This window comes from Oncorhynchus mykiss, chromosome 12 (assembly GCF_013265735.2).
Source record: "Oncorhynchus mykiss isolate Arlee chromosome 12, USDA_OmykA_1.1, whole genome shotgun sequence".
In the NCBI taxonomy this organism is placed as follows: Eukaryota; Metazoa; Chordata; class Actinopteri; order Salmoniformes; family Salmonidae; genus Oncorhynchus; species Oncorhynchus mykiss.
The window spans coordinates 63,792,605-63,805,362 of record NC_048576.1 but is presented as its reverse complement, the minus strand read 5'-3'; the positions used below and the strand labels follow the sequence as shown (position 1 = coordinate 63,805,362).

Sequence of the window (12,758 nt, the reverse complement as noted above, 5' to 3'; positions counted from 1 at the left end):
AGGATAAGAGAGGTAAGGCAATAAATAGGCCATGGTGGTGAAGTAATTACAATATAGCAATTAAACACTGGAATGGTAGAATGTACAGAAGATGAATGTGCAAGTAGAGATACTGGGGTGCAAAGGAGCAAGATAAATAAATAAATACAGTATGGGGATGAGGTAGATTGGATGGGCTATTTACAGATGAGCTATGTACAGGTGCAGTGATCTGTGAGCTATGAGACAACAGGGAATATTCACCATGCCCTGGTCTTTCTATAGAGCCTTCATACAGACTTGCATGTACATTGTTATCCATCTAGTCATTTCATGAATTTATTTAATTCATTCTAACAGTCAAAATGGGTGTGTCATAATAATTGAAATATAATGGTGATAAAATTTCATTTCATCTCTCATGCAAGAAAGAGCCTTAGAATGTTTTACCTTCCAGGTTCTTACTTCTGGTTAGGCCTCACTATATTTATGTTCAGGGATTCTGTTGAAAATAAACTCATGAATTTCTGAAACAATGTAGAACATACTGTAGGTCTACTTGTTTGACTGTGTGTAGCCTTCCAGAATGTGGTTCTGTTGAGGAGAATATCATCAGAGCAGAAGCGCCCTCTTCAGGGCAGTTTGGGCAGCGTCTGCTTTGCGTCTCTGCCCAACGCTGGTATCGTCACCACAATTGTCAGCAGTGAATCCCTGCCCAAAGCTGCGCAGCAGCGTTATGCAGACATGCTTGGTAAAGAATACAGAAGTGTCCACTTAATTTGAGGGCTGCGGGTGTGTCTTATAAGTGTTTGGAACGTAACATCAGAGCCCTTTGACAAAGAAGATCCTTCGCTGCTTTCGAGTAAAGAGTGCAGCTTCATGATATTTCTCCGGGAGAAGGCGGTCCAAAAGATGACCGCGGCTGGCAACTAAAACGACTACCAAACCCATAGTACTTTGTAAGTTGTTGGTACCGTATACTCAGACAGAGATATATATTTCATATTTCAGTCTTGTTTCACAGGAACTTTAACTTTAGAAATACTAGTAGATAATAGCAGAATCTACTGCACATCCAGAGCTGATTAGCTAGCGAAGGTGCTGGAGGCAAAAACTGGAGAAACAGGAAAATGCTATTACAATCTATAATGAAAGATCAGAATTGTATTGAAATTATGAGCTATCGCAAAATAAAATGTTTGCAGATCTTCTAGGCAAAGAAAACAGTTGGCTTAGAATCATAGGAGAGAGCCTCATATCACATGAATGTCTCTGGTCTCGTTTGCATGGTCAAACAAAAACAACTTAATGATTGGTTGAAAATAGATCCACCCACAATATACAAGCGTTGGCTGCAGGATGGAGTTGGTAAAAAGCAACTGCAGAAACTTGCAGTCAAAACTTCATGACCATAGATCACATGAGTTTTGTAAAGTTAATGCAGTCAACATGTAGTTGCAAGTCTGGTTATTTTTAACCCCATAATGCAACACACTTTGAAAGGTGGTGACCAACAATGGTCACCGATTTGACAAAGATAATCCGCTGGAAAGTGCGCATTGACTGTACAGTTTAGATGATTCAATAAAAATCAATTGTTAATGAAGAATAAACAATGGGAGAAGAAATGGAGAGACAGATCGTTCTCCATCCAGGGGAAAAGAAAACACAAGGAGGACATAGGAGGAGGTAGATGCTGGAGCTTCATGGGACATCAGAGGGCGTTTGTAAGGGCCATACTTGTTGTAGTCTCTCTTTCTCTTTTCTCTCAGCGCATGGACAGCACTGGGACTGGAAGACTTGGAGGAAGAGGGAAGTCCAGGGGAAGCAGAGTCGCTGCCACCAACAAGACAGCTGGACTACCACCTCTTTGTGGAAGTGGTGTTGAGAGCCACGGCCAGAGGGGCCGCCGTCGGGCTACTTAGAGGAGTAGCAGTCGTCTCATTGGTCTGGATAGCAGAGGTCCTGTCTGGGTCGCTTCGCTGCTCAACGCCCCCTTCTTGGGGCTTCTGATCGGGCTGGGGGTGGGTGCTGCAGATGGGGTGGACCGGGCGGTGGAGTTCCTGGAGCCTTGGGTGTGGTGGGAGGTTGTGGGTAATGAGGTGAGCGGGGCTGGGGGCCAGGTTGGCTGCAGTGAGTTGGGGTGGCCATTGGGGTTTGATGAGCATCTTGGCAGTCAGGGCAATAAAGAACGCGGTGAAGGGTGCTGAGATAAGGATGGTGCCGTTCCAGACCTGACACCAGGATAAAGTGACTAAGGGGGCATTGAAATTATATTGAATTCTGCTTATATCACACTACACCACAAACATAACGTTCAAATGCAGAGACTCTATGACCATTGCTTGAGGTTGGCGCGAAATCTGTTGCCTATCTCTGCTGCACTGTATCAGCACAATGGACGGCGCTCTACACACTAACGCAAGGCCGTTTTGGTAATGAATATAGGCTACAAGATTCATTTCCTTCAAAAACTATTCATAGTGTTACAGCCTGAATTAAAAATGGATTAAATACACATTCTCACCCATCTAAACATAATACCCAATAATTACAAATGAAAACACGTTTTAAGAAATTCTTGCAAATGTATTGAAAATACCGATACAGAACTTTCAACACCCCTGAGTCAATACTTGGTAGAAGCACCTTTGTCAGCAATTACAGCTATGAGTCTTTCTGGGTACGTCTCTAAGAGCTTTCCACATCTGGATTGTACATTGTTGCCATAGATTTCGATGTAGATTTAAGTCAAAACTGTAACTCGGCCACTCAGGAACATTCAATGCTGTCTTGGTAAGCAACTCCAATGTAGATTTGGCCTTGTGTTTTAGGTTATTGTCCTGCTGAAAGGTGAATTAATCTCCCAGTGCCTGGTGGAAAGCAGACTGAACCAGGTTTTCCTTTAGGATTTTGCCTGTGCTTAGCTCAATTACATTTAATTTGTATCCTAAAAAAAAAACTCCCCAGTCCTTAACGATTACAAACAAGCATACCCATAACTTGATGCAGCCACCACTAGCTTTAAAATATGGAGAGTGGTACTCAGTCATTTGTTGTATTGAATTTGCCCCAAAAATAACACTGTATTCAGGACCCAAAAACGATTGCTTAGCAATTTTTTTGGCAAAAAGTATTTTTAGTCTGTAGAGCCTTCCTCCTTTTCCCTCTATCAGTTAGGTTAGTATTGTGGAGTAACTACGATTTTGTTGATCCATCCTCAGTTTTCTCCTATCATAGCCATTCAACTCTTAACTGTTTTAAAGTCACCATTGCCCTCATGGTGAAATCACTGAGTGGGTTCCTTACTATCCACCAAATGAGTTAGAAAGGACGCCTGTATCTTTGTAGTGACTAGATGTATTGATACACCATCCACGGTTTAATTAACTTCATTATGTTTATCTACCAATAGGGGCCCTTGTTTGTGAGGCATTGGGAAAACCTCCCTGGTCTTTGTGGTTGAATCTGTGTTTGAAATCCACTGCTTGACTGAGGGACCTTACAGATAATTGTGTGGGGTACAGAGATGAGGTAGTCATTTGAAAATCATGTTAAACACTATTGTGTGACTTGTTAAGTAAATTTGTACTCCTGAACTTATTTTGGCTTGCCATAACAAAGGGATTGAATACTTGTTGAATCAAGACATTTCATCTTCTCATTTTCTATTAATTTGTGAACATTTCTAAAAACATAATTCCACTTTGACATTATGGGCTATTGTGTGTAGACCAGTAACACACAATCTCAATTTAATCAATTTTAAATTCCGCCTATAGCACAACAAAATGTGGAAAATGTCAAAGGGTGTAAATACTTTCTGAAGGCACTGTAGCTATACCCAGGGGAGTCATTTGGGTTTTTGCATTGGAATGATATTGAAATATGCTTATATCGCACTATACCACAATAAACATAAAGTTCAAATGCCAACACCATAGAGTGCTTTTGACCAAAAGGGACAGGTTGGCACGGAATCTCTGCTGTGCTCTATCCGCCCCATTGACAGTCCCTTACACATTAAAGCAAGGCCATTGAAAACCTAGGCTAGCTACGGAAGTCATTTTGCCATTCTATGCCCTCGATTTTTGCTGAAATGACACCACTGACAAGATTTTGATAAAAACCAACCAGCTAGATTGTTTCTTACCATGGCAGCATCATGCTGTGAGGATGTTTTTGAGCGGCAGGGACTGGGAGAGAGATCCTTGATGAAAACCTGCTCCAGAGTGCTCAGGACCTAAGACTGGGGCGAAGGTTCCCCTTCCAACAGGACATGACCTTTTAACCACACAGCCAAGACAACGCAGGAGTGGCTTTGGGACAGGTCTCTGAATGTTCTTGAGTGGCCCAGCCATATCCCGGACTTGAACCAGATCGAACATCTCTGGAGAGACCTGAAAATTGCTGTGCAGCGACGCTCCCCATCCAACCTGACAGAGCTTGAGAGGATCTTCAAAGAAGAATGCAAGAAAATCCTCAAATACAGGTGTGCCAAGACTCAAGGTATGTAATCGCTGCCAACGGTGCTTCAACAAAGTACTGAGTAAAGGGTCTGAATACTTATGTAAATGTTACATTTCTGTTTTTTTTATTTATACATTTGCAAAATGTTTGTAAAACCTGTTTTTACTTTGTCAATACAGGGTATTGTGTGTAGCTTGGTAAGGGTGAAAGAACAATTGTTTTTAATACATTTTAGAATAAGGCTGTAACGTAACAAAATGTGGAAAAAGTGAAGGGGTCTGAATACTTCCCGAATGCACTGTATTTGCACGGGTGTTGCTGGGCCAAAGATGAAGTCGAGGGCCGACAAACCTTGCCAATATATCCTCCAACCACCGGCTTCAAGGGTATCAACACTTTTATACAGTGGGTTACCAACATATTCAAATGATTATTTACATATTTCCAAAAGTATTATTTTGATTCATTTATTAATTATATTTCATCCTTCCACAAGATATAGTCCCGACACAAATCTAGGGTTGCTACCCAAGCCGGCTGATCGTTCGTCCTATCGGTTCGGTTGCCAGAGACGCGACCCAGTCGTTTGTTCTAAATGTTCCATTGCCATACTGGCTGGCAACGTTTTTCTGCCTTGCTTGCAAGCATGCCAACTATGGCTAACTTGTCACATTAAAAAGTGCAGCCAGAATAACAGCAAAGTGTCAAAGTTCACATATATCTCCGTCTGTATGTTTCATTGCCGGGTGAGAAACTACTCCAGTGTGAGAAAGACCCCTATATGGCTGGACAGGGTTGTGGAGAAACTGCAGCAGAATCTCTACCAAACAGTGCAAAACGTTGTGTCTGTGTTGCTTATCTCTTCACCAACTGTGCCACATTTAACAGGGTGAGACTGCACTACTGCAGTATCCAATGTGAAGACTCAGGGATAACATTTTGATTATACTAGTCAACTTGTGCTAATGAATGAATAACACTTTAATAATGTGCCCTTGTTTAATCTATAACAAATATGAATTAGGCCAAACAAGTTGTTTATTGCATTTCTAGCTTGTTTACTATGTTTTCTATACAAATGTGTCTGTCTTTTTTTTCTGAGGGATAATGCAGAGTTCCATGGAATGGGCGAAAGATTGAAGGATCTATTTGAGAGAGAGTTCAAGAGTACTCCATTCAGCATCCAACTTCAGGGGGCAGGCAGGCAGAGCCATGCACGAGATAGCGAAATCCTATTGGCGCATATTGCATATTTCCGTTAGGGAACGCCTACTACGTGAAGTGCGCGTGTGCAATAACTCGATTCGCCTTTGCGCTCCTAAACAACGGCATTTTTAAAAACGTTTGCAAAGGCTAAAGTCTACACACTTTAGTCCACTCTGTTCATAACATATTCTAGTTTTGGGAACAGACAACTTTGAGATCAAATGTTTCATCGGTGAGAACATTTGCAGAATGTCGGCCAAAATCCATCTCGTTCCATCTTCTCCCACTATCCGCCAGTAGTCTTCCTCTCAGTACCATATTTGGAAGCGAGTGGAAACGTCAAGCGGATGCTTCACATTTAAACATCCAGTGAATCATCTGTCTCATTGTTCCATCTTTGATGTCACCTTCATAATTCTTTGTATCCGCTTTGTACGTGCGGTTCTGTTGAGGAGAATGTCAGACAGAGCAGCAGCGCCCTCTTCAGGGCAGTCTGGGCAGCGTCTGCGTTGCGTCTCTGCACTCGTGCAGGGCCTGCGCACGCAAGTACACGTCACCACAATTGCCAGCAGCGAATCCATGCCCAGAGCTGCGAAGCAGCGTTGCGCAGACATGCTTGGTAAAGTACGCAGCCATTTCCCTTCAGCTTGTTGTAAAGTCACAGGTCCGAGAATGCAAATACTGCAATAGTGGCTGATGTTGGGGTTTGTAGGCGAATTTCTTTATCGAAATGAAAGACTAAAACTTTTTCCTTCTCATAAGCATTGAGAGAAACAGCCACATAGGCAGCCTATTTAGACGTGGTCGAGCGATTCCATAACCAAGACAGTGCGCATGGTAGACGCGGTAATGTCGTTGAATATCACTGTTAAAAGTGAAGACTCCGAGTCCTTTGACGATGAAGACGAATCATCTTCGCTGCTTTCGGGCAAAAGAGCGACGGAGTCTGCAGCTCGTCATGATATTTCTCCGGGAGAAGGCGGTCCAATAGAAGACCATGCAGGGTATTCAACACAGCATGGGCGGCTAGCAACTAAAACGAACAGCAAACCCATCGTACTGTGTAAGTTGTTGGTACCGTACAAGTAAGACAGCGAGAGCATATTTTTCAGTCTTGTCTCACAGGAACTTTAACTTTTACTTTAAAAACACTATTAGATAATAGGCCGAATCTACCGCACACCCAGAGCTGAATAGTGAAGGTATTGGACGTAAAAGGCAAACCTGGAGAAACAGGAAAAAGGCTCTGCACACTTTAGAAATATTTGTATAATCTATAATGAATGATCAGAATATTATTGATATTATGAACTATCGCAAAAATACTAAACTGTATTTTGACGGTTTTGCATGTGACACCTGCCTTTCTTTCTGTCCACTAGATCCTGTGAGTGCTGACCGTTTCTTTTCCTCTACTTCTGCAGATGGCAAAACCATCTTAAAGATAGCTCCAGGTGAGTCCTATTTCTTCCCGTTAAAGAGTGAAGGAGATAGAGGGGAGTAAAATAAAGAGGGCACATCAAATAAATATAACTCTTCCTATATTTCTTGGTCTAAGCACCTACTGTAGATGTACCATTTATCTGCAGCACCCAGAACCATATCTCGCATGCTGGCTAGCTGATCGAGCGACTTAACAGTACTTATATACTTATTAAACATCCCTCTTCTCCAACCTCCTTCCTCTCCTCAGCCGCAGTCATGACCCTCCCGACTCCTCGGCCTCCTCCCCAGGTTTCCCCAGAGTTCTCCTACCAGGCCATCGTGTACTTGATCGAAGCAGTGGGGCGCCGCTGGAGCCTGTACGGGACCCGGGAGCGTTCGCAGCTCTTCCAGAGCGTGCAGAAGGAGTTGGAGGAGCAAGGTCATTGTCTTCCCGTTGAGAAGATCCGCCGCAAGTGGAACAACTTGATCGTCACCTACAAGAGGGTCAAATACAGAGGCAGGGAGACCGGCCAGGCCAGAACCTCCTGGGAGTACTTTGAGGTACTTGTTTGTTTTATTATGATCGACGTGTGTTGTTTAGCAAGAAAACCGATGCGTGTGCATCTTCTGGGCAAAACAGACAGGGGTTGGCTTAGAATCATAGGATTATTGAAACTATATTTCGTCTCCAAATGTTTATTGAAAACACAATAAGCACTTTTTGTCTCTCAAATACATCGTGCCAGTTGTTAGCTAACTAGCGCATTTGAGCCATATTATCATAGACGTGGTATAAGTCAAAACACCTTAAAACATGACATGGGTATCACAAGCAAAATACAAGCCACCTACAATGCCCCACATGGCAGTTTCTTGTCATTGTTTCGAGCTAACGGGCCGTTCAGGATCACAGCAACACACATCCTTCTACTCATGCGTAGCTCACGCATCATTTTCGTGACGTTGTCAGGCAACCGTCTCTTCATTTTGTTGAAAGTGTTGTTCTAGTGGTCTTGTAGTGAATGCTCATTAATTCTAGTGACATTGGGGGTGTATTATGAAAGTAAGAAACAAAGCTGTCCAAGGGTGCTAACAAGACCCTCTTATCTCAACATTCTGTCTCTTTCTGTCTCTCTCACTCGCTCATAAGATGATGGATGCCATGCTTGGTGACACCATCGGCGCCGAGACCACTAGCAGCCCTACCCTAGTAACCAGCATCCCTAAGGTGAACGTCGCCACGGAAACTGCCAAAACAGAGCAGAAGCCCCTCCTTCCCCATGGCAACCTCATCACTGCATGCACTCGGACACTCACCCTTGTCCCCTCCTCCCTCCCACTCCACACGCCAGTTCCCTCCACCCTCCCTCTCTACACCTTTGTCAGATCCCTCCCTCCCCCCGTCCGCTCCTCCCTCCCTCTTCCCACCCCCATGGACACGCCCTCCCCCAGGATAGCCAATAACACAGACCCTCCACAGCCAAACCCCTCCCCTGCTCCGGTCGCACAGCCCCCTGCCTCCCGTCACATCCCCTCCAACCTCAGCCGCATAGACCTCCGCAGAAAGAAGCGCTGTCGCTTCTCCTCCAAGGGATCCTCCATTACCTCCCTTCTGGCCCAGCAGCAGAAGCGAGCAGAAGAAGGCACCTCCTTGCTGCAGGAGTTCCTGAGGAGGCAGGAGGGGCAGGCCAAGGAGGAGCAGGGGCGTCGCAGCAGGATGGAGGCCCGGGGGAGGAGGCGCGAGAGGAGGGAGGCGCGCATGGCAGAGTCCCTGGGTAGGATGGCCACGGCTCTGGAGCTGCTTTCCTCCAAACAGGACACAGTCATTGCCCTGCTGCAGAGACTGGCTGAGAGAGACAGGAAGTGACAGTCATCGCCCCGGGTTGTCACTAACTTCTATAGCCACAAAGCCATAATTATGGCTAAACCCCGCCTATTTTTACTATTCATCTTCTTAAATTTAGATTTTTAAACCTAACATTAACCACACTACTAACCTTATGCCTAATCTTAAAATAAGTACAAAAAGCTCATGTTTGTTTTCATGAATTTTGAGTTTATGGCTATATAATCTAGTGGAAACGCTGCTGCAGAGACTAGCTGAAGTGACACTGTAATCGCCCTACTGCAGAGCCTGGCTGAGAGACGGGGAGGCTGACTCAGCATGCGACCGAAGGGTACTCTTTTTCCCTATATTGTGCACTCTCTATGAGCTTAAAACCCAGTGAAAACCCACCTTGTGTCCCAGGTCTAAATTGGTCCCTGATTAGAGGGGAACTGGGTTCGAGGTTCATATTCGAATTTGCATAATGTAAGGAATAGGGTGCCATTTCGGACGCTAGACTCAGATAATGTTAATTGATTGTGTTGTAGAATTTACAATGGAATAACAATTTTGATTGATTAAATGGTTAATTAATGATTGATCATGATAATCAAAGTAATTCACAATAGCAGCATTTGTTTGCAGCAGTTATGTTTGGAAAAACCGGTGTGGTGAGTGGAAACCACAATTTAGGCCTACACAGATGGATAAGGATTGTGAAATAGTAGGTGAGACTTGTTCTCACTAGTCTGGCATCTGGTCCAACCAGTAACTCCTGAAACACACACACACACACACACACACACACACACACACACACAGCCTTCTCAACGGTTTGATTGTCAGGCAGCATGTATGAGGCCGATTCAGACCGAGGCAGATGCAGACACTCTGAGACAGGCTAACAACCATAGAGAACAGCACCTGTAGCTACAGTAAGTGAATTGTTTGACAAAGATTATTTTAAATGATAGCAATGTTTTCTAAATTGGTGTTTTCATAGTGTTGCCGGCTTGTAAAAAAAACAACAGAAACATACTGTATAGTCAAGGTGCGTAAATCGAATCATTGAGGATGACACAAAAGTCTCGACTTATTTCCATCGTGGTTCTCTAACCTATAGATGCAACCAGTACCTCAGTGATGGAGAGGGATCTCCTTAGAAGAGGCACCTTCAGTGGTCAACATGAGACAGACTGAAGGAACTGATCCACTCTGAGGGGGTGGGGATATCAGATAACCAAATTCTGGTTTCACCTTTCGCTAAGAAAAACAGGTTGCCTCAACTCATCCAATGGAGACAGAAACAATGAGAGGGTGATTGACTGCACAGTTTAGGTGATTCAGTAAAAAACAACAATTGTTCATCAAAAACAAAACGATGGGAGAGGGAACAGAGAGAGACAGATCGTTCTCCATCAAGGGGAGAAGAAAATACGAGAAGGACGTAGGAGGAGGGGGTAGATGCTGGAGCATCATGGGACGTCAGTGGGCGTTTGTAAGGGCCACACTGATAGTGGTGAGTCTGGGAGCTCTCTTTCTCTCTCTTGGAGCATGGACAGTACTGGGACTGGAAGACATAGAGGAGGAGAGTCCAGGGGAAGCGGAGTCACTGCCACCAGCAAGACCGCTGGACTACCACCTCTGTGTGGAGCTGGTGTTGAGAACCACAGCCAGAGGGGGTGCCATCGGGCTTCTGAGAGGACTAGCAGCGTTCTCAGTGGTCTGGATAGCAGAGGTCCTGTCTGGGTCTAATGGCCTGGTTGCATCGGTCCTCCGCGCCCCCTTCTTGGGTCTTCTGATCGGACTGGGGGTGGGTGCTGCAGATGGGGTGGGCAGGGTGGAGGAGCTCCTAGAGCCTGGGGTGTGGTGGAAGGTTGTGGGTAACGGGGTGAGCGGGACCGGGGTGGGGGCCAGGGTGGCTGCAGTGAGTGGGGTGGTCATCGCTGGTTTGATGAGCATCATGACGGTCAGGGCGGTGAAGAATGTGGCAAAGAGCGGCGAGATCAGGATGGCACAGTTCATTACTGTGTCAGTGGCTGTGGGGGCTGCTAGGATGGTGCTGTGTTTGGCTCCTGGGTGCATGGCCACAGGAGCCTTGGTTGTATCCATCCTAGGGACACGGAGGGACCTCCACAACTTGGGGGCCCTAGTTGTGCTGGGGTTGGGGTGGTGTGCAGGGCAAAGGTGGCTTGGTGGTGGTGGTGGTGTGTCAGTTTTCTTGGTGTGGGATAAATTGGGGCAACTCTCACCCAGACATCTAATAGGAAGGTTAGTGGGCTTGACTGTAGCTGTGGTTGGATCCATGTGCCTGGGGTTCTCTCTGCAGATGTACTCAGCTCTGGTCAGTGTGTTACTGGGTGCTTCTATAGCCTTTCTGTCCTGGAGGGGTGGGGAGGCTGTTTGTAAAGTTTTTGCTGAGGTGGTAGAGAGATTATTTGTAGCTATAAGCATCAATACATATCATGGACAAGAAGAGAGACTTTTCAATACCTTTGGATGGGGAAAGAGGCCTCTCGATGCTTGACATATTTGTCTTCTAATTTTGTTGTGATTAATTACTGTGATTAGTTGTCTAAAATGCATTTATTTCCCGACATGACTGTTACAAATGTTAAAAGTTTAGAATTTGTCAAATAGGGCTGCAGAAAGTACATTTTGTAGTGAACTTTAATATTTGCAACCACAAAACACAATAAAACTACATACCCTTTTCCAGAAAGGAGCACAGTTTAGAATTCAGAATACAGATGGGTGTAGTAGCTAGCCTGTAGAATGAACAAGACTATGAAAACAACATGATTTCCACTAGATGGCACAGCCACAAGGTCAAATTGTCTATCCTAAAAAATTTATGAAAATAAAAATGTGCTTTTTGGTCTTAATTCAAGGTTTGAGTTAGCCACAAAGTGTTGTTAGGCCTCTGTGCCACCTGGGAGCCTAAGGCACTGCACCGCAGTGCTAGAGGTGTCACTACAGACCCTAGTTCGATCCCGGGCTGTATCACAACCAGCTGTGATCGGGAGTCCTGTAGGGCGGCACAGAATTGGCCCAGCGTCGTCCAGGTTAGTGGAGGTTTAGCCGGGGTAGGCCGTTATTGTAAATAAGAATTTGTTCTTAACTGACTTGCCTAGTTAAATAAAGGGGTTAAGTTTAAGAATCTTTATTTTAGAAATAGGCAGGGTTTCTGACTTTGTGGTTGTGGTAAATGTGACGACCGGAAAACATTGTGGGACAAGCGCCAAGCCAGAGATATTACAGAAAAGTAACTCCAAACCACAGGAGATTGGTGGCACCCTAATTGGGGAGGACAGGCTTGTGGTAATGGCTGGAGCGGAATTGAAACCGCTTAAGGATCTGCACCTTTTGTTCAATTTTTGCCTAAAATGACATACCCAAAAACGAACTGCCTGTTGTTCAGGCCCTGAAGCAAGGATATGCATATACAGTTGAAGTCGGAAGTTTACATACACTTAGGTTGGAGTCGTTAAAACTAGTTTTTCAACCACTCCACACATTTCTTGTTAACAAACTATAGTTTTCGCAAGTTGGTTATGACATCTACTTTGTGCATGACAGAAGTACATTTTCCAACAATTGTTTACAGACAGATAATTTCACGTATAATTCATTTCGTCACAATTCCAGTGGGTCAAGTTTACATACACTAAGTGGACTGCCTTTAAACAGCTTGGAAAATTCCAGAAAATTATGTCATGGCTTTAGAAGCTTCTGATAGGCTAATTGACATCATTTGAGTCAATTGGAGGGGTGGATGTATTTCAAGGCCTACCTTCAAACTCAGTGCCTCTTTGCTTGACATAGGAAAATCAAAAGAAATCAGCCAAGACCT

At 44.5% G+C, this 12,758-nt stretch overlaps 2 protein-coding genes across 3 annotated transcripts; both read left to right on the top strand.

The window, feature by feature from the left end:
* The first annotated feature begins 4,688 nt into the window (after nucleotides 1-4,688).
* On the top strand, nucleotides 4,689-9,506 carry LOC110538002. Of its 2 annotated transcripts, none has more exons than XM_021624512.2 (4): nucleotides 4,689-6,718; nucleotides 7,080-7,109; nucleotides 7,349-7,641; nucleotides 8,231-9,506. In XM_021624512.2, exons 1-4 carry the CDS (start codon nucleotides 6,490-6,492, stop codon nucleotides 8,945-8,947), a joined length of 1,269 nt encoding a protein of 422 aa, XP_021480187.1. In that variant the 5' UTR covers nucleotides 4,689-6,489; the 3' UTR covers nucleotides 8,948-9,506. The 2 variants fall into 2 exon arrangements, with proteins under 2 accessions (XP_021480187.1, XP_021480186.1); XM_021624511.2 differs by having other exon boundaries at nucleotides 4,694-6,718; nucleotides 7,038-7,109.
* Nucleotides 9,507-9,726: 220 nt separating this feature from the next.
* Nucleotides 9,727-12,393, top strand: LOC118937707. Its single transcript, XM_036938062.1, has 2 exons — nucleotides 9,727-9,840; nucleotides 10,029-12,393. Exon 2 carries the CDS (start codon nucleotides 10,287-10,289, stop codon nucleotides 11,430-11,432), a length of 1,146 nt encoding a protein of 381 aa, XP_036793957.1. The 5' UTR covers nucleotides 9,727-9,840; nucleotides 10,029-10,286; the 3' UTR covers nucleotides 11,433-12,393.
* Nucleotides 12,394-12,758: the final 365 nt, after the last annotated feature.